Raw genomic sequence first — 25,000 nt, 5'->3', positions numbered from 1 at the left:
CTGTGTTGATTATGACACAATTCAAATGGTTGTGTCGCTTAACGAAGTGTGAATTTCTTCAAACAGCATTTATTATTTGAAATAGAAATCTTTTTTTTCTGCATGACAACTATGCATACAGTAGGGTGTATTTTCGGCATTATTTTTTGCAGTGTGGTGTCTGCTGAACTTCATGAAGCAATATAAAGATGTAACCTCGGTGCAATTTATCAACAATCTTATATATTAGAATCGATATAAGCTTCTCTAAAGCAACATTAAATTGTGGCATAAACTGCTTGTTCATTGTTTGGAAGAAAAAAGACATTGTGTTTGGGCTTGTTGCACATGAATACTTTCTCTTGAGTAAATCTGACTGAACCAAGACGAATAAGATGTATTAAGATAACTAAGATTGGATTGGATTCCATTTCTGTGTACATGAATAACTTTTTAGATGTTCATTTGGTCCTCCTCTTTGCAAAAAAATATATATATAAAAAAATAAGTGAGCATATTAAATGTTATTGGGTTTTAAATGAGTAAAAAATTCTTACTGACCAATGGGCAAAACCTCGGATAGTGGCACATTTTAAACATTTAAAATAATAACTAATTAGTATTTGGGGTGAAAGTAATTAGTTTAATATGTCTATAATTGATTTTTGTTGTAAATATGCCTGACGAGATTATTACACTGAATGATATTTTAGTGGCTCTCTTCTGTAAATCAGGGGAAAATGTATGATATTTATTTTTTGCTCGGAGAAACAAAAACAAAATTGCAATTAAATTAAACAGAAAACTTAAAAAAAAAAATTGGGAACAACAACAATTTAAAGCAGTATTACACTTATTGTTTTTATGCTTAAACCCTTTTTCGTCTTTGACCCGTATACATGGCGTTGACGTGTGGTGTAGAGGTCTGCACGGGCTTTAAACTGAAGCCCGAACCTGAGATCGTCCGACCCGAGCGGCACAGTTACATTTAGAGCCCGAACCCGAATTTTTTTATAATTTTTTTCCCACAACGAATAGCCAATTTGAAAAAATGCTGTATTTCACGATTTCATGCAATGGTCAGTTAGCAAATACATGTAAAGAAACAGAATCATTAAGGCTCGGCCAGTTCACAAGGCAAAAGAAAAAACACTTAGCAGTTATGAAAGTTTATGAACATCAGGTGCAGCGGTCACATAAATTCTGCCGAGTTTTTGAATGGTTGTATACGACAAGACGATAATTTTTCCATCGTGCAAATTATGCTCATTTTCGTCAGTTAAGGCTCGTTAGCATTCGGCCTGCATTAAATCAGACACAGAGATGCAGTGCGGTAAGATCGCATTTATTTGAATTAATTAATTATATCATTTATCTGAATTAGCGAGAGAGAGAGGGATGAAAGTTGCATGTGTGAACCTGCGTCTGCACGCCTCTCTCTACAAGCAATGAGGCTTAGTTCCTTCAAAAACAGCGATTTTACCCCCTCATTGCAGAGAAATATAAAGTTGCGAGTCAGTAGCCTGTCGAAGCTATTTTCCGTGCTGTGTTGTCGTGTGCACTAATGTGTGTGCGTGTGTCTAAGCAGTGTCGCCTACTGCATATAGTTTTAGTTTAGCTATAAACCCGAGCCCGATCCGAACCCGAAGCTATTCATTAAACTTTAACCCGGACCCGAAACCCGAAAGTATTTCGGGACCCGTCGGGCTCGGGTCGGGTAGCAGACCTCTAGTGTGGTGTGAAGCTGGCATAATTTACATTAGCTTTAGGGTTCTAAAGGTTCTCAGCTATGCACAATAAAAAAGTGGCAACAAGTAGTGTATGATTCAGTTAGTTCTTGTCTTGTGTTTCCAGCGGTGGAGTCCTGTGTAAACTCTGGAGCGCTATCACTGAGCACAGAACGACGGCGGGCTGAAGACGACAGCCACGTGCAATCCAGAGCAAATATCTAGTGGGATCAATTCAAGTCTTTGTGATGGTACAGATCACATGTAAATACGTGTTTTAACTTTTTTTTTTGTGTGTGTGTGCTGTCAAACGATTAATCGCGATTAATCGCATCCAACATAAAAGTGTTTGTTTACATAATATATGTGTGTGTACTGTGTACATTTATTATGTATATATAAATACACACACATACATGTATATATACATTTAAAAAATATTTACATGTGTGTGTGTGTGTGTGTGTATTTATATTCGTGTGTAATTTGTTATATATAAATATTAATATTTTGTATATCAACAAAACGTATATATATATATATATATATCACATTTGTGCACTTATGTCTATTTATTCGGCACAAACCTCCAAGACCTTTTTACATTTTGGAATGCTATTATTGTAGTTGAAATTGATGGCACTGCAAGTTTCTAGTTAAATCATAAAACAACATATAAATTCACATGTAATGACTTCATCTGGTCATTTCATTTCAGTGATTATTTTTTTGGTCAGTGCTAGGTCACGGGAGGGGGGAAAAACGTAGTTTATATATTTATATATGCATATACAGGGCTATGTAATGTGACAATCATGTAACGATAAGTTGGATATCTGTGGTAAATGTTTGCATGATCAGTGTTTTCATTCTAACTCTTTTGTGCAAATTGGAATTTGACTTTTGAAGTAAATAAAAACTTTGAAAAAATGTTTTCCTTCGTAATTCCAGCTTATATGACATTAGTGTTATTACATTTACGCTTGTTGTGTAAAGGTACGTTAATATGTTTCTGGTTACAACAGTCTCTGGGACACCTTATCTTTTCTTTATTTGCATAAACAAGGGTCCTCTAGGGTGAAAATCACAAGTTTAATGTCTTGAAAAGCAACAACACATCATTATGCACGACTGTATTACAAAGAGTGCAAGAAGAAGTTACTGCCAAACTCTTTAGCGCACTGACGATGCACTGGAATAAAAAAATATATATCAACATTGAGACGCACTGCAGTGATTTACAGGTCAAATATACTGAGTATCCTGACAAATAATTATATCAGTGGCTACTAAAACAATTACTATTTTTTTTAATTCATAGATAAGTGAAATAGTAATGATAATTTGTCATTATAAGCTGCTGTGTATAAATAAACACAATGCCGCTCTTAACTCTGAAACGCACAGCGCCACAGACAAAATAGGATTCTAATTATAATAATATCTTTAATTAAATCCCAACGTTTAGTTCGATGATCGCAATTTAATGAGATATTTCAGTTAATTGTGCAGCCTCATCTGTTTATTTTAATGTTACACTCCATTTAATTACTTATTAGCTTTTCATCAACTTGGAAATTCCCTCGTGAGCACCTGTTTGGTAAACCCTGCCTTGGGGCCATCATTAAATGTGTCCCGCTGATTGCTTAAGTGTTCCCTTGGGTTCTTAAAAAAGTAAGGCACCAAAACAGGTCCCTTAAAGGGACAGTTCACCCAAAAATTTAAATTCTGTCATCATTTACTCGCCCTCATGTCGGCATTCTCAAAGACTACTTTTTGTCAAGGTTTATATTTTTTTGTTGTTTTAAATGTTGATTTGAAGTGTAGCTTTTTGCATTATTATTACTACATTCGAACCTGAACACAGAAAGCAGTTTGTTACACAAAACATTAAAATTCTATAAAAAATGTAACAAAAATAAACAGGAATGCTTTATCAGAGCTTGATCCTTCTGGGTCTGATCTGATTTTAACCTCTTATTTCAGTCTTCTGACTCATTTTGGCTATATGGTTATAGCCATAACAATTCATTTGAGCAGGGGTGTGAAGTAACGAATTACAGATACTCACGTTACAGTAATTAAGTAGTTTTTATCAGTAATTGTACTTTTTTGAGTAGCTTAAAAATTGTGTACTTTTACTTTTACTTGAGTACATTTTAAGTGATATATCGGTACTTTTACTCCGCTATTTTCCTTCGTTTGTGGTCTCTCTCTCGCGTGCGTTCTGCAGCGGTCACTTGGATAAGTCGTTGTTGCTTGTGGAACTTGTTGACTTTTGATGAGTTTGAGCGCGTAATGCGTGCTGTGAAAAAGTGTGTTGGAAACCCAAATTGAGGACCAATCTGCACCTTATTGGCGTTAATATACTGCATCTGTGCCAGCGCGTGATGTAATAAAACTGCAGCTCGTTAATAAACTTTAAAAAAAGTTTTTTTTAGCCATTTTATACAATCCGCCTTCATTTAGCAAGTGCACTCTCGCATACACCATTTTTAAGTTCAACACTTTTTGTTCCATTCAGTTGTGTATGCTGCTGATTCACCGAGACCGCCGCGGCTCAGCAAAGAGACATGCGTGTGTGTGTATTCCCCAGAAATACTTCGCTATTTAATGCATTTTTCCTTACAAATTGTATTATCAGCATAACAATTTGAGTAAATGTGTGAAAGGTATGGCATGATGCCATCCTTCTAGAACAATGTGCATTTATGTTAAAATTGTAACATAAATGATCAAGTTTAGTTATTCTTATTTCTTTATTGCAAAACGCTAAAACTGGCACCGTTTTGGAGAGAAATGGGCTCTCATTTGAACCCATATCATGGTGTGTGATACTGAACTGAGTTTCTAATGGTGTTTGTATTTGCACTGTTCTAAATATTAATATTTTATGTGCAACAACAGCATGCTGTTTCAGTGGCCTTACACATGATTTTAAATCTATTTTTTCAAACTTTATGATTTAAATGGGGATGATTGTACTGAGGATAACTTTCATCTTTTCTTCAACTGAATACTGTTTCTGTGCTGTTTTGATGTATTTTAAGGAGTTGGCAGTCAAAATTAAAACTGCTGGATGATAGATATTCTTCATTCTTTATGACAAACAAGATAATGTGAATTACAGAATGTACAGCGTTTTTAAAATGTATCAATTGCGGTGTACAGCGTTTATTATGAGGGGGTAGAATCCACAGCTCAGTACTCACTACTCAATACTCATGAGTACTTTTAAATAGGCTACTCTTTTACTCTTCCTCAAGTAGTTTTTTGGACAAGTACTTTTACTCTACTCACACTACATTTTTGGGGAGGTAATGGTACTTTTACTTGAGTATATATTTTTCAGTACTCTTTCCACCACTGCATTTGAGTATGTATAATTCTGTATGTGTGTGTGTAAGGGGATGTATCTGTTTTACACTCTTGATGTTTTAGAGTGTAACCTCTTCCTTGCTGTCCACTTTTTTTCCACTGCATTGTAGTCGAATTATTAATTTTATTTTACGTAGTTGCAGTGTTACAGTCACACCAGTTCATAGGTGTGTGTGTGAGGGGTTTGTAGATTGTGTACACAAAAATGTTTGATGTATTTTTGATCCCCCCCCCATTTCCCATTCATTTCGTGTCGGTCATTTTTGACCGTAGACCATGAGTGTGACTATTTTTTTTACGACCACTTAGCTTTTTCGAATCATGCCCTCAATTTGTGCGTGTGTTCACATACCAAGTGCCATAAAAGTCACCAAGTTTCACCAAGACCGCACAAGGTTAAAGCCGTGTTGAGCAATGTATATTGTGAAAAGTGATACAAATGAAATGAATATATGAATAACTATGTTTACAAATTTTACACCCTTCTTTTTCTTCATTTAGTGTTTTTGCAGCTTTGCACTGATTTGAGGGCATGGCAGAGATCATGGTAGAAATGGCCTCTTCTATTGCTGCGCTTTCTATTGTAAGCAAGCTGTTACTAGAGAGCACATCCCAAAGAAAAGACCGTGAACCTGGACAAATATGTTGGTGCACTGCAGCTGAAGGAGGTGTGTATGAGAAAGCAGAACCACAAAAGAAGAGGAATCAGGCTTTACAGTGCAGTAGAAAGATCCCTGCAAAAGCGTCTTCTGAGACTGTGAAGAGAGCTGGATTCTGAGGAGGGCTTGTCTTCACTGAAGGGGTTTCTGCGAGGAGCATCTCAATGGAAATGGGGTTCAGCCAAGTCTCTCGACTGACTTAGTGTCTCATGGTTTCTCAGCCTGCACTTTCTCCAACGTTTAAATGTTTGAAGCATTGAAGCGATGCCACTTTTTAAGTCTCTAGTCTCTTACAAAGACAACAATAAAGAGTCATTTCTTTGTAAAAGGTGAGGATATATTTGACATGTTATTCCCAGGGGCAACCCTAATCAAACGCAGCTTGTTCATGCGTGTTTAATGAGATGTTTACAGGTTTGTTTATTTGTATTTTATTTTATTTTTTACAAAATCTGAATACAAGAAAAGTGGCATTAGGTAGCATACAAAAAAAAATGAATCTGGCATGGAAGGCTCAACACAACAGAGCCATATTAATTCCAGACAAAACATATAGCGTTACAAGAAACCCAATAAAACATCAAATGAAATAATAATATAAAGAAAATATAATTACAACACCTTATATAATACAAACAAATTAAACCGTTTCAGTGTCTCTTGATTTTTTCATTTTGCTAAGGGCATCTGAGAAATGTCTAAATGCATTAAACAAAGGAGGAGACTTCAAAGATCTGCATTTATGCATGAAGTGTTGTACCAAAGTTGTGACGTCACACCCGCGGCTCTTCGCACTGCGCATGCGCGTCCGTCCGGCGCATGTTGATGACACTGGCGCAACATGGCGGTGCTGCTGGAAACAACGCTTGGGGATATCGTGATCGATTTATACACAGAAGAGAGGCCGAAAGGTGATTAATAATAGCATTTATAACAGACGACGGGTTTAAACGTACCTTGTATGACACACGCATGATCATTTAATACAATCAAGAACGCTACATGTGATAAACATGGTATATATCGTTCCTACAGAAAGCAAGGTACTGAACGATAACCAGAGTTGTTCTTCTAATTTGCAGCGTCGCTGAACTTCCTGAAACTGTGCAAAATCAAGTATTACAACTACTGTCTGGTTCACAATGTTCAGGTAATCTCTTGCATTCTGTGAGCATTGCAGATGTCATGTTACACCTTTATAATATCATATTTGTTAAAGATTTTAGGTTTATTTCCTTTAAAGCCATTATTAGGTCATGCACAAAATGCTCGCATTTCAATTGGAAGTACAATTTTGAGTTCTGAGAGTTACACTCCTGGTAAAATTGCGTTATGGTATGATAATGCATGTAATGCAGCGTTATTGCACACATGGCTGCAAGCTGAGGTTGTGTGAGGCAGTGAGGTTAGCATATGAAGATGCTGCATCTGTTGCATCCCCCGCTGCAGAGAGATTTCATCATTCAGACGGGTGACCCCACCGGCACGGGGCGAGGAGGAGAGTCTGTGTTCTGGTGGGGATCATTAATGCATTCATTTAATTAAATATTATCTGTGCTAGCTGAATGCACATGCGTGTATTGTGTGGTGACGATGTCTGTGTGTTTGTAGCAAGCTGTATGGCGACCAGGCACACGTTTTTGAACCTGAGAAGATGCCTAGGATCAAGCATAGAAAGAAGGGGACGGTGTCTATGGTGAACAATGGCAGCGACCAGCATGGCTCTCAGGTTAGTTGTGAACACATTTAATACACAAGTGTCACTGTCAGTATTGTTTATGGGCTTTGAGTATGATTGATTAGTTATTGTTTTCATTTGGTTCCCAGTTTCTGATCACCACAGCAGAGAATCTGGATTATCTGGATGGTGTTCACACTGTGTTTGGAGAGGTCTCGGAGGGTATGGACGTGCTTGCTAAAATCAATGAGACCTTTGTAGACAGCGACTTCATCCCTTACCAGGACATCAGGTAGGACAACGTTTTTAGAGAGCGAGAGACTGACCCACACCATTTTTTTTATTATATGATATGATAACTGAGATCCTGTCAGAAAATATCCCTTCTGTCTGGTAACAGAACTAGAGGTCGACCGATACTGGATTTTGCCGATACCGATAGCTAGGTTGGACCACACTGGCCGATACCGATTAATGAACCGATAGTTTTAAAATTGATACTGAACAAAAACTAAAATAGTGCTTTATTAACAAAAACAGTACTGAACCTTAGTAGTAGTACTGAAAATAATAATAATAATAGTAATAGTAAATGTTGAAATTAACGCATTCTAACAAAGAACAATACTTACACAGCTTTCATTAATCTTAATGCTACAAATGGACTCTTATTTTAAAGTGTTACCATTTCATTTCAACTGTCATGCTTAAAGATGCACATCTTTAAATATATACACAAAGGCTATAGCATTAAAATTATATACATATGGATATTGTATGTATACCCTCACACTTTAACTGCTTCTATTCTTGAACACTTGATGATTATCTAATCAAAATAAAAGTGCAGCGCTGAGTCTAGGAGAACTCACCGGTATCACACACACTCCGCGTTCAACTCGAGCAGCGGTCTAAAACAGTTTATTTAATCACCAAACGGACACAAGTTTACTTCAAGAATGAACAATGAGGTATAGAGGAGTTTGAAGTTCAGTGTTTAAAAAACGGAGCAAACGGAAAGAGAAAGCGCGACCGATATTATAGCTCTGTAAATGAAGCACACAGACTTTATTAGAGCCACAGAAAGACAAACGCTTTGCTGAAAATGCACAATACACAATTCATTATGTACATTAACAACGATTCGGGACCAATATAATGTAATTTAAAGGAAAGCTATGTGAATGGCGCTCTGTGGCGCGGCAGGATTTTCTGTCGGGATTTTCTGCAGGATCACGTGTCTAAACAAGTAGCATGTGCGGTCAGTGATTTTAACCACTAGAGGCCGCTTCTCGCACCGCGTAATGACAGCAGACCCTTCTCAGACGCTCTAGCAAACTATTGGCATGGATTTTTGCCGATAACCGATAGTTCCAGCAATCAACTATCGGTGCCGATTAATCGGCAAAACCGATACATCGGTCGACCTCTAAACAGAACCACTAGTCAGCAAATTTGTCTCATAACCAAAACCTGTTAACAGCAAGTCTTGTCTGGCACCCAAAATATCCAAAACTGTATTAACAGTCTTCTATCAGCCAAGAAGTTGACTGAGCGAAGCCAGTGAAGAGCAGAAGCAGGAGATGAAGTGATGATGATTAAAAAAAAGCCCCTGCACGATTAAACTAAATCTGTTACGAATAAAGTGTAAAGTGTCGATTGCTGCATTCAATTTAGATTTGCTCATGTTGCATCCTATTTCTTTTTACACTTTCTTACAGCGTTGCGCATTATAACCAATCACACACGATTCCGTTGAGTGTATGAGTGCAATACATGACACCCATATCTGGTACTTGCATGAAAAGACGGTTTTGTGATGTTTGTAGTTTATATATTACACGAATATTAGGCTACTTTTAGCCTTACCCTGGAGTTGGCTTACCCTGCGCCTATGGGAGCAGAGTTTATTATTCATATAGTGTTTGAGTTAGTAAGTTCAAATTTGTGTCTGTGAATCGTTCAAGAGTCTATTTCAGTTGTGATTCAAAACGTTGATTCAGCAGTTGGTTTGTGTCATCACACATGTTTTACTTTTAAACAGCAGTTAATAGAGAGGATGTGTTAATATTGGGGAAGGTACATTATAAACACAGTGTTGCCATTTTCTCGGTTTTTGCACCAAACAAAGCCACGGCAGAATTACCTGTTGCATGTCTTCAAACAACTCACAGTAGTGACCTTCCAGAATTAATCTGTGTTTTAAAGGAGACATATTATGCCCCTTTTTACAATATGTAATATACAGTAAGACTCTAGTGTCCCCAGAATGTGTGTGTGAAGTTTCAGCTCAAAGTACCCCACAGATAATTTATTATATCATTTTGAAAATGCCTATTTTGAGTGGAAGCAGAAACTAGCTGTTTTTCGTGCCTGTATCTTTAAATGCAAATGAGCTGCTGCTCCCCCGCCCCCTTTTCTAGAATAGAGCTGCGCCTTTACAGCTCGGGCCTGCTAAAAACATCTGTTTTGGTTCTGATTATCATGTTTATCGTGTTGAAATCATGCGTTTTAAACCATATGAGTTTAAACTTCTGATATACGGTTTTCTGAGCGCACACATCCGAAGCACACGCACAGAAAGCGGCTGTCACAGCATGCGAGTACTAAACTAATTTCTCATGCACACACAAGTTTGTTAAAAACACACACGAGTTACAAAAACAGTCGGTTATGTATGGGATGATATTAGGCTCAAAATGATTAAAAGATGCACGCACAATTATCCATGTACTGCATAAATTTTATACATGTATCTTACTAACCACAAACAGATACCTTTCAATTTGATTCTGTGGAATTCAGGATTAAATGATTGTGCAGGGATTTGTATAAATACAGACATGTTTGCAAATAAAAATGTTCTGTTCTGCATTAATATATCATAAATTGCTCATGCAAAAAGGAAGCCGTGCATATGTGGATCAGGTGACACGCGTGCATTAATTGACGTCTAGTTCGAGTCAATCTTGTTCGGTTCATTTGGATTTTGAGACTTAATTTTCGCAGTTACAGCATTTCACGTCCCCCCCCCCCACACAACTACCAACGAACAAGGCCCAGTGCAATTCATTAATGTGTACACGATTTGAAAAATTCGCAAATGTGCGTCACTACACTGAAACAAATGCTTTTCTACCGGTGTCTGCAGAGTTAAGAATTACATTCATGTGCAGCATTTTGTTCAAATAGAGACATATTTGTGAATACAAATGTTACAGTTTGTATTAAAGTATCATAATCTGTGCATGTAGCGATTAAAATGTGCATTTGTGGATCAGGCGACGCGCGTGCATTCATTCACGTCCCTTCTGAGTCGATTCTATTTGATTAATTTGTATTTTGAGACTTTCGTTTCTGTAAACTGCGAAAATGAAGTTTCAAAATCCAAATGAATTTATACAAATCCCTGCACAATCATTTAATCCTGAATTCCACAGACTCAAATTGAAAGGTATCTGTTTGTGGTTAGTAAGATACATGTATAAAATGTATGCAGTACATGGATAACTGTGCGTGCATCTATTAATCATTTTGAGCCTAATATCATCCCATAGTTATGTCTGTGAAGGTAAACAGCTGGGAAATAAATAGCATGTTTATTTTAGATCTGTGTGGCAGCAGCAATATACAGTAAATAAATCAATAAACCCACTGCTCTGTTGTCTCCTCTGAGGCTGGGACTCTAAACAGTGTTCTGTGCTCGTCTGTTCAGCCAAACACAGAACAGTTAGCATGCTTCGCTCAAACTTTCTCCATGACATTAGAGCTGGTACACCGTTGTCGCTTGTGAAATCACAATGATGGCGCTGTGGGTGGACACTTACAGATGAAGGGGCGGTAATATTATAATGAGATCCCTTTGCCGCGTCACCAAGGGAGTGAAATCAGATGCGCTGGTTTTCTTGCAGAAAAAGGCTTCCCAAAACAAAGTTACCAGGTTAATCTTTTTCAGGTTTCCTTGGTTGGTAGATGCACCGGGGACCCGATTATAGCACTTAAAACCTAGAAAAGTCAGATTTTTCATGATATTTGTCTTTTTTCTCTATCAAATCTTTTAGTAATCATCATATATCATTTGAATATATCAATAGAAGTAATATTGACAGAGAAATCTAGACATTTGTGTCAGAAAAATGCATTTAAAAAAATTCAATGGAGTTTGGATGGCACCCGGTGGCTGTTTGTGGTATAACGCCCTAAATAAAATCGCACAGGAGCCTCAATTTTTTTCATATCAACTTCAAATTTGGAACATAACTTATTTAGACATAAGGCTATAATTTTATACCAATTTTAGAGTAAAAGCTGATATGTAAAATATTTATTATATATAAAATAAAATTAATATAGTGCATTTTCTTTATAGTAAATTTAAACTACTATAACTTTTTGATACTTAATTTTTTTTTGACAAAATTCCACTTTTTCGATAATTTACTGATTTTTTCTTTAAAAAGAGACCAACCGTATGTCTGTATTCCAAAGTGTTCATAAATTACAACAATTTAAGTTTGGATAGTGCACCTGTATGCCTATTTTAAAAAATGGGGGGGGGGTGACAGTTAAGGGGTTAAAAGTGCTCTGTTCTTCATTCTAATGTGAATAATCCACGCTTGCGCGTTTTTTCAGAGTGGTCGGATTGGAGCAGATGAGGTGATAAACGATGAAGAGGGGAGAGACGCTGAGGAGCTGGATGAACAGATAAAGGACAAGGAAGCAAAGACGCAAGCCATTTTACTAGAGATGGTAAATTTCATCACTTACACATTAACACATAACATATAACTTCAACTTGTATTTATTTATATAGCACATTTAAGGGCAACTTTGTTGCCCAAAGCGCTTCACAAACATTAAGAATAAAAATCAAACACACACACATAACTTACACACAAATAAAACCCTACTTCAAAAGCCAGACTAAAAAAAATGTGTCTTCAACTGAGACCTAAAATCCTCTATAGAAGATATAAACACACAGACATCACTCACTGTGGACATCTCTTTCATGATCTGAACGTTTGTTTCTTGTTAAAGGTGGGCGATCTGCCAGACGCAGATATTAAACCTCCAGAGAACGTGCTGTTTGTGTGCAAGCTGAACCCAGTGACCACAGATGAAGATCTAGAGATCATCTTCTCACGTTTCGGAGCCATTAAATGGTGAGATAATAGAAAATGTCCCCGCTGTATTACTTCCAATGGTAGTCTGACTCATAGTTGTGGTTAAACAGTGTGGGTAATGATTAGGGCTGTTCACTGACCACATGTTTGGACCTCTGCAAGGGTTGCTCCAAGAGCTCTCTTAAACAAAGCATTTAACTGGGGACTTTGTTCTTTTCCCGTTATGCACACTCTCTCATTAAATGTCACATTAATTTCACATTTTTTTAGTTTAGGGAGCAGTTCTCACTATTAACCAGTTGCTTCTTAGCCTGCATATTACTAGCATATGGAGTGTTTATTAGTACTTGTAAGGGTGCCTTATTCTGCATGAGCATATTTTAGATCCCTTAATCCGACCGCATACCTAAACTTAACAACTACCTTGCTAACTATTAATAAGCAGCACCTTAGGAGTTTATTGAGGCAAAATCATAGTTAATTGTTTAGTTAAGAGTGAGAATTGGACCCCAAACTAATGTGTGACATTTTATAAACAGACTTGAAGTGTATAAGCACAGTAAAAGTCTTTTTTTGTGCGCAGGTGTTATTCTGACTATGCCATATGTTTATTTTTTTATGCATTTGTTTATTAATTTCATCCTGCAACACATTCTGCTGGTACAGTTTTAGCAGTAGGCTGTATGTATGGAGTGTCATAACTGTGTGGAATACTGTATCCCACAATGCAGTGTGCTCGTCATGACCTTCCAAATATTTCATTTGAACTGGAAATAATATCAACTTCTTGAGTGCACAACACTGCATAAAAAATGCTTTACTTCTGAGATAGGATGCAACCAGCTGAATGAAACATGCAGCATAAAGAGGTTATGTGACTGTGAAGGCCACTAAAATACTGCTGTTTGAATATTGTTTCACATAGTTGTTTAATAGTAGGCACTAGGTAGAGTGTCATGTCTAGTGAGCAAGTGCTAGTATTAAGTTCTGACCATAGCTTGTGCCTTAATCTTACTGTGTGTGTGTGTGTATATGACTTTGATCTGACATGTTAATGTTCATTTGCAGTTGTGAGATCATCAGAGACTGGAAAACAGAAGAATCCTTGTGCTATGCTTTCATTGAGTTTGAAAAGGTTTGTAAAGTCTGTTCTGTGTATCTGCCATCTTTGGAAAAAAAAAGTGCAAAGTTTCTGAGCAAGCTGTTAAAATCCAGCTGCCAAGTTTTGAAAAGTTAGACAAGAATGGTTACGCAGAAGTTATACATCCAAATTCGCATGCGCACATTTTTAATACTAAATATAGATATTTCTAAGTTTTGCGCAGTTGTAGTCCATAGATGCATATCCTGATGAAACCTAGGTATATTCAGAACTGCAAGTGGTGTTAAGCAAGGCCTGTGTGTAATAATGCTGCATCAGCTCCACACATCCCTTCAAATGTTCATAACTTCTAGATCATCAAACATCTAGTAAAATTCAACAGTCATGAAATCAGGGTTTTTTTTCCGGTGCACTTATCTTAGTACGTTTTTATTTTTTCCCCCATCAAGACGTAAGTCATAATGTAGATATAAATAGTCATTTTCTATGCTGGATTTAGTCTGATTTGAAGGCTCTGTTAAAAGGGGCGTGTCTGCAATGGAAACGCCCACTGCTATGATTGGCTAGCATCTTTGCATATGAAATGAGCATTACATAGGGAACTCTCTCAAAGTTTTACTGCGTTTTAACTATGACGGCTGCCGAGATGAACTAATGGTGAAAAGTGTTGATTGCAGCATTATATTTAGAGCTACTCCTGTTGCATCAAAGGCTGCACTGCTGCACTGTAGTCGGACACAGTCACGTCGACCGAGCACACAATGCAATGCCACAAATATTTTCATCATAACTAACACCGTGAAAGCACAGTGTAAGTAAGAGGCTCGTTGAGCAGTGTTATCTGTGTCATCACAGCAGAAATCAAATCGCTGATATACTCGCGATGTTCCAGCAATTATAAAAAACACAATCTTTGATCACTTTCTGTTTAAAAATTTTTTTTAGAATTGTCTGCATTTAATTTCGTCACTAATAAGCATATCAAGCTCAGACCTTAATCACTAGTCTGCAAAATAAAACCTGGTACGGTGATTAAGCCCCTGAATCAAAGTGGAGGAGCCTTGTATCACCCTGAAAAGGGTTTATTTTGCATTTATTGGCCTCCTTTTAAAATGAATTGAAAAGTAAGTGTCTTGGCGAGGTCCTTGCACGTTCAGGGCAAAAGCGTGGTCGGTCATTTTGAAATGATGAATGCATTTGTGTATTATTTGATAAGGTGGAGGATTGTGAGAAAGCGTACTTCAAAATGGACAATGTCCTGATAGATGACCGTCGCATTCATGTGGACTTCAGCCAGTCAGTGTCTAAGATCAAATGGAAAGGCAAAGGTGAGTCTGTGCCCGTTCATATAAAAGCATCACCTGTGAAGTAATGAAAATATAAGCAATTTCTGCTGAATTTTACTGTACCGCTCAGTCTTTCTTGTTTATCTACATGCTAAATGTTAACGATAGTGAATCAAAATGATATACAAAGCTTTTAATGCAACTAAATCTAGTGTATAAAACAGATAGTTCCGGTCCTTGATTCTGATTGGCTGAGCCACGTTCGATGCTGTTGTAAATTACTCTACAAACACTTACATTTGTTTACTTCTGTGTGTTGCTCTGCAACCACTTTATTGCAACCACAACTGTTTCTGAGGAGCTACATTGTTTGGTGGAAGAATACTGTTTTTATTAATATCATTACTCTTTATTTGCTCTGCTCGTGCCTAACAACGCCCCTTAGCTGTTAAATTCACTGTAAACCACGGCTTCTTGAGGCTTATTGCTTTAGTGTACAGTAGTTAATATATTGGATAAAGAGTGGTTTTATTGTCAGTATGTCTCGTTTCTAGGTGGGAAGTACACCAAGGAAGATTTTAAGGCCTACGAGAAAGACCTGGACAACAAATCCAAACTGGCTTTGAAAGACAATGTCAAAAGCAAGCAGGAGTATCCTTCTGATAATCTCTTTACGTTTAAATCATACTTGGACAATTGGACTTCACTTTGTAGCATTGGCACTTTAGATTTTAAATTCTCCAAAAAGCCTACGTGATGCTTTGCAGAGATGGTTTGGCTTGAATCACAGGTTTAGTATTTAGTTGTTACCCATTATTGCGTTGTTTTAATTTTTGTCAAAAATTCAATATGCTGTGTACTGCATTTTGATTAAATGCATTGCAAATAGTTCTCCTCTGGAATAACAACATGCACTTGATGAATCATTTACAGTAAGACCAGAAACATGTGTTAGAAAGGCTAAGAGGGTCCAGTTTGATTTGAAGTCTGTGTCCTAAAGTGGTTATCCAAAAAAGTTCAAGTCAGTATTTCTTGACTGTCTCCTAAAGCTCCCGTTATGAGCTTCTCTTAGATGAAGATGAGGATGAGAGACGGAAGGACGACAGAGAGAAAAGAGACCGGAAACGGCATTCAGACGAGAGGCCCAAGGACAAAAAGTCAAAGGTACAATGCTGTGGATTTGAATAGATGGCAGGTTTTGCTCCAGGCGCCAGATTTGACTTTTGGACATCAAATGATGTCCCTATGAGTCCCCGTGGCACAGCTGCCCACCAGAGAGTGAAAGGAAATGAATGGGATCCTATGGCATCCTCTAAGAGGGATTTGAGAACCAAAAAAATTGGCTTTTGTAAGTGTCTTACTGGACCATTTGGCTATACGAGAATATCAGGCTCAGCCGCATGACCCAGCCTCTTTTTTATAAAACAGTCAGTACTTTTATCAGCCCAAGAGGCAGGCAAACAGCAGGAAGCAGGAGATAGTGATGGTAAACATGAGCTTATTGTTTATTGAATAATCTTTGCTTTGGGTTGATCATTGAGGAAGACACAACAATGGAAAATTTCTGCTTCACAACATTGTGCCGTGATGTTAAAAAAACCTCGAGATGGAGACATTCACTTATCTCCAGCTGACATGTGAGGGCAACATAGCACACGACATTAGATGATTTAAATAATAATAAATAATTTATGCATTTAGCAGATTTTTTTTTTTTACCAGTATGTGTGTTCCCTAGGAATCGAACCCACAACCTTTTGCGCAATGCTCTACCACTGAGCCACAGGAACACAGTTGTTTGTTGCAGTTTTCTGTGAAATAGGAGAAGGATCTGCCGCCCGCAGCTGATTTTGATATTCTAGGTATTATCAAATGGCCAGAGTTTTGAGATCGATGAAGGACTATAATGCGATATGAGCTCGCTCAAGTACTGAGGAGCTAAACCATTCAGGGCTTTATAAGTAATTAGCAAGATTTGAAAATGTATTCGTTGTTCAATAGGGAGCCAGTGCAAATATGGACATACTTCCTGGTTCTAGTAAGATCTCTAGCTGCTGCATTTTGCCCGTTAAAGCATAACAATAATCTAACCTTGAGGTCATGAACGCATGAATTAACGTTTCTGCATTTGCCATTGAGAGCATAGGTGGTAATTTAGATATATTTTTGAGATGGAAAAATGCGGTTTTACAAATACTAGAAACGTGGCTTTCGAAAGGAAAGATTGCGATCACACACCTATGTTCCTAACCGATGACGAGGAATGAACAGTCCTGTCCTAAACACAATTGAAAGTCTTGAGGATGTGCTGGAGTCCACATTACAGAGTGGCTCTACTCTCCCATTGTCAATACAAGATCTCAGACAAAGATTAATGCAACTCTTGATGGAAATAAATGCTGGGATGTTGACACAATGAATGCACAATTTCATCAAAGCTAAATGTTGTCCAGCAAAATACTAGAGAGTGCGATTTGTATAAATTTTTTTTGCACGGCATTGTAAAGTAAACTCCAGCAGCACGTCCCGAAGATATATAGTGGGGTTTATCTCTGCACGATCTCTCACAGTTTGAGCCATTTACATTGCTATATTGACATTATGTATAGATTGAAACATTTGTAATGCTTAATCTCTGGGTGTATGGTCACTATGGGCCTCTCAAAAAGAGCGCTGGCTTCTTTTGTGTGCGCCATTGTCCTTGTAACACGGTATGTAAATAATTGATCATTGCTCTTTTTTTTATTGTTGCTCTTGGCAGCCAGTAATTTGTTGCACATAACACGTGGTCAGCACAAACCACATCAATCCTCATTGCAATTGAACCTGTATTTATTGTGGTCTGCTCTTGTCATGCAGTTTGGCAGATGGCAGGGACGTTGATTGGGCACACAACCATTGATGCCAATTTCAAACCTGTTAAGCTTATTTAATTTGCTATCTTAACTATACATGGTTATAAAGTTAGTTGTGATTATTTGCATTTAGCATAGTTTTTCCCATCAGAACAAACATGCATCCCATTTATGGGTAACCACTGGTATAACCGTTGCTTTATCAGGGAAAGGAATGTTTTTTTTTTATGTTCATTATGTAGAAATTCTCTATATTTGCAAATCCGTTACTAAAAATCGGTCTCGTTTTTCTGGGAACAGCCTTCTCCGTGTCTCATCATTTGTTTTCGTTTTTTTTACTCCTGCTTTTATAGGATCGTGATGAGAGTCGGAGAGAAAAGGATAAAGGCAGACAGCGTTCACGTTCAAGAGAGCGAGAGAGACACAAGGAGCGCGAGAGGGGCTGGGACAAGGGAAGAGAGAAGGAGAAACAGAGAGACCGAGGCAGAGAGAGAGACGGCGAGCACAAACGCTACAGAAGAGATCGCAGCCGCAGTCGCAGCCCTAAGAGATCAAAGTATTACAGCTGACCACCATAACTGTTACTGTGTGTCAACAGAGCGGGTTTCCTAAGAACTTCCTGATTTCAACTGTGAACGATGTTAAAAAACACCTTATGATTCATTTTTTACATGTAAAGTCAAATCTGTCCATTTGTTTGCAAATCTAGGCAATGTTTGTGAAGTTCTAAAAGGTTTGTGGAGTTGTTGATGCATATATATATGGACTGCAGGTGGAGGTGAAAATGGAATAAAATCAGTGACAGAGTTGTGCTCAGCTAAGACTGTCATGCAATTGAGTCGTTACAAGTGAACTCATTTCTTGTTGGTTAAGACGTTTCGACAGAAATATTTCAGCATTTATAACTGAACTTCAGTGGTGAGCTGTCTGGCACTGTACAAATCCTACTGTGGTGAAGGCTTAGCTCATGAATATTAATCTGGGTGAATTCATGCAAAGGGGGCCACTTTATATTACATTTGTGATTAACCCAGATGTTCCTTTCCTTTTCTTTATTATCTTTGAGATTCAGCTGTAATATTTTCATTTGAATTCACAGCATTTTGATGAAAGTCAAATTAAAAAAAGTGACTAACACATGCAACTAATAGGCTAAGAAAAAACGAAAGAAGAAAATGTTATTGTCAAACCTTATAAAGCTGTATTTCACTTCTCGCATACTTTTTTTTTAAACTCCAGATTCAACTTCATGCATCGCCAACCTCTGCACTTCTGCTCTTTCCTTTCTCCATATCTGACTTGAATTTCCGATCCACTCACTCATTTGTTTTTTAAAGCGTTAATTATATAGAATAGTCAGTGAATGTCAGATTATTTAATGAATGCGAGTAGAATTAGGGACGGTTCAAGGTTGCCCACTTTATCGAGCACATTCAGTGGGCCAGCAATATTCAACCACCTTGCAAGAAAAACTACAATTACCAGGGTTTTATTGCATCAGCCAAAACTACTTTATCATTTGAAGAAAGCGTGTCCCTTGGATTGAAGATCATTGTTATGCTCTGAAGGTGTAAACTCATTGAGCACAGCACAGTCGAGCTTAAATGGCCCACTAAAAATGAAGTGAGTTTACAATTAAATTGAACCAATATCTGCCAGTGGGCTCAAAAAAAAAATCTAACTTGTTCAAAGGGAAAACATGTTTTCTTTCCCCAATGACACATTTGTTATTTTTATTTTATTTTTAGTCATTTAGCAGACGCTTTTATCCAAAGCGACTTACAAATGAGGACAATAAAAGCAGTCAAAACTAACAAAAGAGCAACAATATATAAGTCTCGGTTAGCCTAACGCAGTACACGTAGCAAAGAAAAACAAGTAGAATAGAAAAAATAGCTAGTGATTTAGCAGACACTTTTATCCAAAGCGACTTACAAATGAGGACAATAAAAGCAGTCAAAACTAACAAAAGAGCAACAATATAGTGCAAATGACAAGTCTCGGTTAGACTAACGCAGTACACATAGCAAAGAAAAACAAGTAGAATAGAAAAAATAGCTAGTGTTTTTTTTTTTGTTTGTTTTTTTAAATCAAAATAAAAAATTAGATAAAGTAGAATTAAAATAGACTAGAATGTGTTAGAGTTAGAGGGTCAAATAAGTGAAAGTGATGTGACATGTGGCCAAGTATGGTGACCCATACTCAGAATTAGTGCTCTGTATTTATCCCATCCAAAATACACACACACACACACACACAATTCACTCCCACCACCTACAATCCCTGCCGGTACAAGACTCGAACCCACAACCTTTAGGTTATGAGTCTGACTCTAACCATTAGGCCACGACTTCCCCCTATGACTTGGACACCTCACCTCTCCAAGATACCTTGAAGGACCTATCTGAGAGGTAAGACTCAAACTACTGGCGTGCGGTTCCTGAGATGCCATTTTCCAGTAGGGTTGACAGGAGAATCTGGTGGCTCACCGTTATCAAAAGCAGCAGACAGATCCAGCAAAATAAGTGTAGAAGATTTTTTTGTTCTTGTTTTAAACACTAAATTTTGTCCGATTCAGAAAACAAGACTTCATATTTCCAGTTTGCATCTTAAGTAAATGTATATTGATTAAAGGAAGTTTAGATATTGGTACTGAAAATAAATAAATATGAGATTATTTTTTGCAGTGTATGCATAATATGTCATGACTTTATGTTCTGGTTTATCCCCTGGTTTCAAAGACGAGGCTTAAGCCTAGTCCTAGACTAAAATGTAAGTCTGAGCCGTTTAAACTGAAAGAAACTTGCACGGATTGCTCTTAAAATATATCAGTGCCCTTGTTTTGTCTCAAGATGCACACAAGTAATGCTTTTTTCCAAGTCATGTTTATAAAAATTACTTGAATGGCCTAATCCTGGCTTAGTCCAAGCACCGTCTGTGAAACCAGGCTTAAGACTTTTTAAGGCCTTTATGAATTTAAGGAAGGGTGAATTACGACTTTCAATTTACACAAGTTACCTTATTTTACCTTTCATAATGTGGGTCTTATAAATGTCTTAAATAAATAGTTGATAACATTTTTAAACTTAAAATGTACCATAAAATAAAACATTACATTTTCAATCTGAATCCACTTAACCCAGCCAAATATCATATTGGTATACAGCAGCGCATTCTAGGGAATGCACAAAAACTTAATAAAATAAAATCAAAAGTACTCAGCTGATGGTTATTAACTTTATTGAAAGCATCAAGCTCTTAGTACAGATATATTTAGCACATCTTGACCAACCAAGGAAATGGCAAGAGAATTGGAACAGCAAAGTTTCCCCTTCCTTCCCAACTTCCTGTGAAAGTCCCACGACAGAATCCTTTCTAAAGAGTTGTCTTACCAACCAACAACACAGGCTAGCAAGAACTAATAGAAAGAGGAAAACAGGTCCAAATCATCTGAAAAGGTCACTCCCCAGCTCAGAACAGGGTTAGAAAAATGTGTTTATATATATCCTTGGTCCGCAACATCAATGTCTCCCCCCTCCACTCATGTATAATGTATAAATCCCACATATAAAGACCAGAAGAATGTTTGAAACTACCACCCCTTCACTGAAAAAGTACTAGGTGCGATAAGCGATCATGCTCATGTTATTTCTCCCAGCAGTGGTCCACATCAGACACCTATAGTGTCTGTTAAATCAAACTGAATTGCTTTGTTTTTTCGCATTTAAAGAGACATAACAGAAACATCATCCTCCTCATAACTCGGGATCTCCATCAGCACGAGGGTGGATGAAAAATAATTGAGCAAAGTCTGTTACATCGTACGATCAGAAATGAAACACGGTAATGTTACAAAGGGCTGAAGCGGAGACACGCTAGTCGCATGCAAGAGCACATGTGAGGGCATGATCTGGAGAGGTGTACAAATCTACTGCAAAAAAATATATAATTAAAACTGCACTTTATGCAGGTGTGGGGTGTGGAATGATCCGGGTCAGCCCTGACATGCTCAGATCAGTGCGTGCCTATTGTGTGGAAACTGTAGAGAAAAAGACAGAGAACTCGTTTGGTTTAGAAAAAGAAAAATGCTTTGCTGTGCGATCGGCACACGAAAGCAAAGCGTCTGTCCAACGGTTTCAATTCAAAGCAGGCTCTGCGCTGGACAGCCCCAGGGTCCTTCACAATGACGGAAGGCAAACACCATTCCCTCTCTCTCACACACACACGTAATGGCTTCTTCTACACTTGCTACATTATTCAGAAAAATCCATTCTTCTATATAACACATCGTCACCTTTCAACTAACTAATGTTTTTTTTTTTTTAATACAGGCCATTTTATTTGAGGAAAGGAAGACAACAGTTAACTTTCACCGTAATGGCTATATATTGCAGATTATATGTTGTTAACACACAAGGCAACAATTAAGTAACTCGTCTTTTGAAACATTCACTTCTCTGGTACCATCTAACGAGCGTATTACTCAAACGAGAGATGCGTTTTCCAAAACGTTCTCTAAAATCAGAGCAGGCTCTCGACATTGAAGGTGACGGTTAAGCTACTCGCATTCACTTCTCTAGCACACCGGATAAAGACAGCCGTCTGCAGGGTTAAAGAAAAGACGACGGACGAGGAATACTTTAGGTTTGTCTTCAGGATATCTTCACAGTCACAGAAAAGTTAGCTAGCTATACACAGTTGAGCTGAACACACACACATTGAAAATGAGTTGCGATTTAAATAACCAACGCCCAAAAAAAAACCTTTTTCGCAAACCGATAAAAAGACGTTGCTTTTGGATTGGTCGGGAGAGGAGACAGATCTGAGCGTGTCAGGGTCCTTGTCTAGTGAGGTCGGAAACCCTGTCTGTGGGGGATGCGAGGGGACACTTGCAGGAAGGGAAGGGAGCATTGCATGTACTGGGATGATGGCGTGACATGCCTCACACACACCACCGCCACGTTCAAGAGCTCTACATGCACTTCAAGATCACAGCAAGAATGGGCTAGAATATCTACAGAGACACGAGAAGAGCTTTCATGCACGATATCTACGTCACAGGTACAGGTATGCATAAATGTTAAACTCGGGGAAGATCTACAGCCGGAAGACTCCACGCACAAACGCCGCCAGCCGCACGATTTCTTTTTACGCTTCTTCATTTCGGAGGTTCAGCTCTGCTTCTGCTGGCGGCTCTTGGCGTAACTGGTGAAGACGAAGTTGTAGTCGTTGAAGTGCGCCGACTGGCGGTCCAGGAGGCGGTAACCCTCCAGCTTCTGAGCCGAAGTGAAAACGCTGCGACATTTGGAGCTCTGTTGGGAACGAGAAGGATGAGTGTGAATGCTCCAAATCACAATGTCAACACTGGAAGCCACTGACGGCTAGTTCAGATCATGCATCTGAAGTGTGGAAGCTGCCAATCAGAGCTAGGCTTCAGCAACAATAAATACAACCAAACACCGACTTTGCAGTTATTTTTAGAACATCAAAACAATTTGATACCACATATGTGACCCTGCACCACAAAACCAGTCATATGGGTCAATTTTTTTAAATTGAGATTTATACATATGAAAGCTGAATAAATAAGCTTTCATTGGTGTATGGTTTGTTAGGATCGGACAATATTTGGCTGAGATACAACTATTTGAAAATCTGGAATCTGAGGGTGCAAAAGAATCTAAATATTGAGAAAATCATCTTTAAAGTTGTCCAAATGAAGTTCTTAGCAATGCATATTACTAATCAAACATTAAGTTTTGATATATTTACGGTAGGAAATTTACAAAATATCTTCATGGCACATGATCTTTACTGAATATCCTAATGATTTTTGGCATAAAAGAGAAATGTATAATTGTGACCCATACAATGTATTGTTGGCTATTGCTACAAATATCCCCCAGCGACTTAACACTGCTTTTGTGCTGCAGCGTCACATGTGCATTAGTACTATTAGTGCTGTCAAAACGATTACTTGCAATTAATCGCATCCAAAATAAAAGTTTTTGTTTACATAATGTGTATGTGTGCGGTGTATATTTATCATTTATATATAAATACACACACATGCATGTACATATTTCAGAAAAATAGGTTATGTTTATATATTAAATATATTTATTTATAATATCAATTATATGAATATAAATAGACATGTAAATAAACACACATACAGTATATATTTTGAAAATATTTGCATGTATACATATGCATAGAACACATGCAAACAAAAACTTTTATTTTGTATGCGATTAATCGTTTGAGAGCACTAGTAAATATGCAGAGCAATCAATTCACAAGTAATAATTAGTGCTGTCGAACGATTAATTGCATCCAAAATATACGTTTTTGTTTACATAATGTGTGAACTGTGTATATTTATTATGTATATAAATACACACACGCATATTTAAAATGTTTTGTTTATATATAAAATATTAATATATATAATATAAATTATATTTGAATATAAATATATATTTACATGTAGGCATTTTTTTTAAATATATAGACATGCATGTTTGTGTATTTATACATAAATATACACCGTACACACACATATCATGTAAACATCAACTTATGTTGGATGTGATTAATCGCGATTAATCGTTTGACCGCACTAATGTACTACTAATTATTAATTATTGCAGACACTGATAAGTTGCGTAACAATGTACCTGATTGACGAAAAGCGTGGTCACAAATTTCCCTGGTTTGAAGACATCCACGACTTTGTGGATAAGCTCGTCGTAAGACGTCTGGGAGAGGTTGGTTTCAAAGCTGACATAGGAGAACTCCGGTTCGGGGGTGATGTGAATCGTCCAGTAAGTTCCCTAGAAAGACAACCCATCTCAATCACGCTGCAGAACACAGAGCAACTTCCTCACAAAGAAACACCCAGCTTTAAATGTCTCCTCACATCCGTTTTCATTCCATTCATGGAGTATCCACAAGGGTTGAACATTGTGGCATCAATCACTGAACCTGGAATCAGGTCACGAATTCCACTCATCTGTGAAGACACCACAGATAAACATTGAAGACACCCGCGCAAAAAACGACTGCGGTGTGCATGTGCATAAACCATGGTACTGATGATTATCAAAGTTCTAACACGGCACATTCGGTGCTTTCTGAATTGTGAGCCTGGAGCACAAAAGCAGTGTTAAGTCGCTGGGGTATATTTGTAGCAATAGCCAACAATACA

At 37.6% G+C, this 25,000-nt stretch overlaps 3 protein-coding genes across 3 annotated transcripts in view; 2 read left to right on the top strand and 1 right to left on the bottom strand.

The window, feature by feature from the left end:
- Positions 1-2,039, top strand: part of map3k5 (mitogen-activated protein kinase kinase kinase 5) — a 53,283-nt gene extending 51,244 nt beyond the window's left edge. The window contains exon 27 of the mRNA XM_016256747.1: positions 1,834-2,039. Coding sequence (XP_016112233.1) covers positions 1,834-1,894 — 61 coding nt within the window. The 3' untranslated portion in view covers positions 1,895-2,039. The remainder of the gene's footprint in view (positions 1-1,833) is intronic.
- A 4,491-nt stretch (positions 2,040-6,530) lies between these two features.
- Positions 6,531-19,026, top strand: ppil4 (peptidylprolyl isomerase (cyclophilin)-like 4). The gene is made up of 12 exons (XM_016256745.1): positions 6,531-6,654; positions 6,826-6,893; positions 7,193-7,257; positions 7,355-7,472; positions 7,571-7,713; positions 12,056-12,170; positions 12,462-12,586; positions 13,616-13,682; positions 14,866-14,977; positions 15,490-15,586; positions 15,985-16,099; positions 18,144-19,026. The coding sequence occupies exons 1-12, from the start codon at positions 6,585-6,587 to the stop codon at positions 18,357-18,359; spliced, it is 1,311 nt and encodes a 436-aa protein (XP_016112231.1). The 5' UTR covers positions 6,531-6,584; the 3' UTR covers positions 18,360-19,026.
- Positions 19,027-21,013: 1,987 nt separating this feature from the next.
- On the bottom strand, positions 21,014-24,959 carry LOC107570519 (S-adenosylmethionine decarboxylase proenzyme-like). The gene is made up of 3 exons (XM_016256750.1): positions 24,713-24,959; positions 24,471-24,626; positions 21,014-23,102 (listed from the first exon to the last, which is right to left on the bottom strand). The coding sequence occupies exons 1-3, from the start codon at positions 24,914-24,916 to the stop codon at positions 22,962-22,964; spliced, it is 501 nt and encodes a 166-aa protein (XP_016112236.1). The 5' UTR covers positions 24,917-24,959; the 3' UTR covers positions 21,014-22,961.
- Between the last annotated feature and the right edge of the window lie 41 nt (positions 24,960-25,000).

The sequence above is a fragment of the Sinocyclocheilus grahami genome, unplaced genomic scaffold (assembly GCF_001515645.1).
Source record: "Sinocyclocheilus grahami isolate Dianchi unplaced genomic scaffold, SAMN03320097.WGS_v1.1 scaffold1469.1, whole genome shotgun sequence".
Taxonomy (NCBI): Eukaryota; Metazoa; Chordata; class Actinopteri; order Cypriniformes; family Cyprinidae; genus Sinocyclocheilus; species Sinocyclocheilus grahami.
Note: the sequence above shows the minus strand (reverse complement) of the source record. Positions and strands in the feature narration are given on the sequence as shown.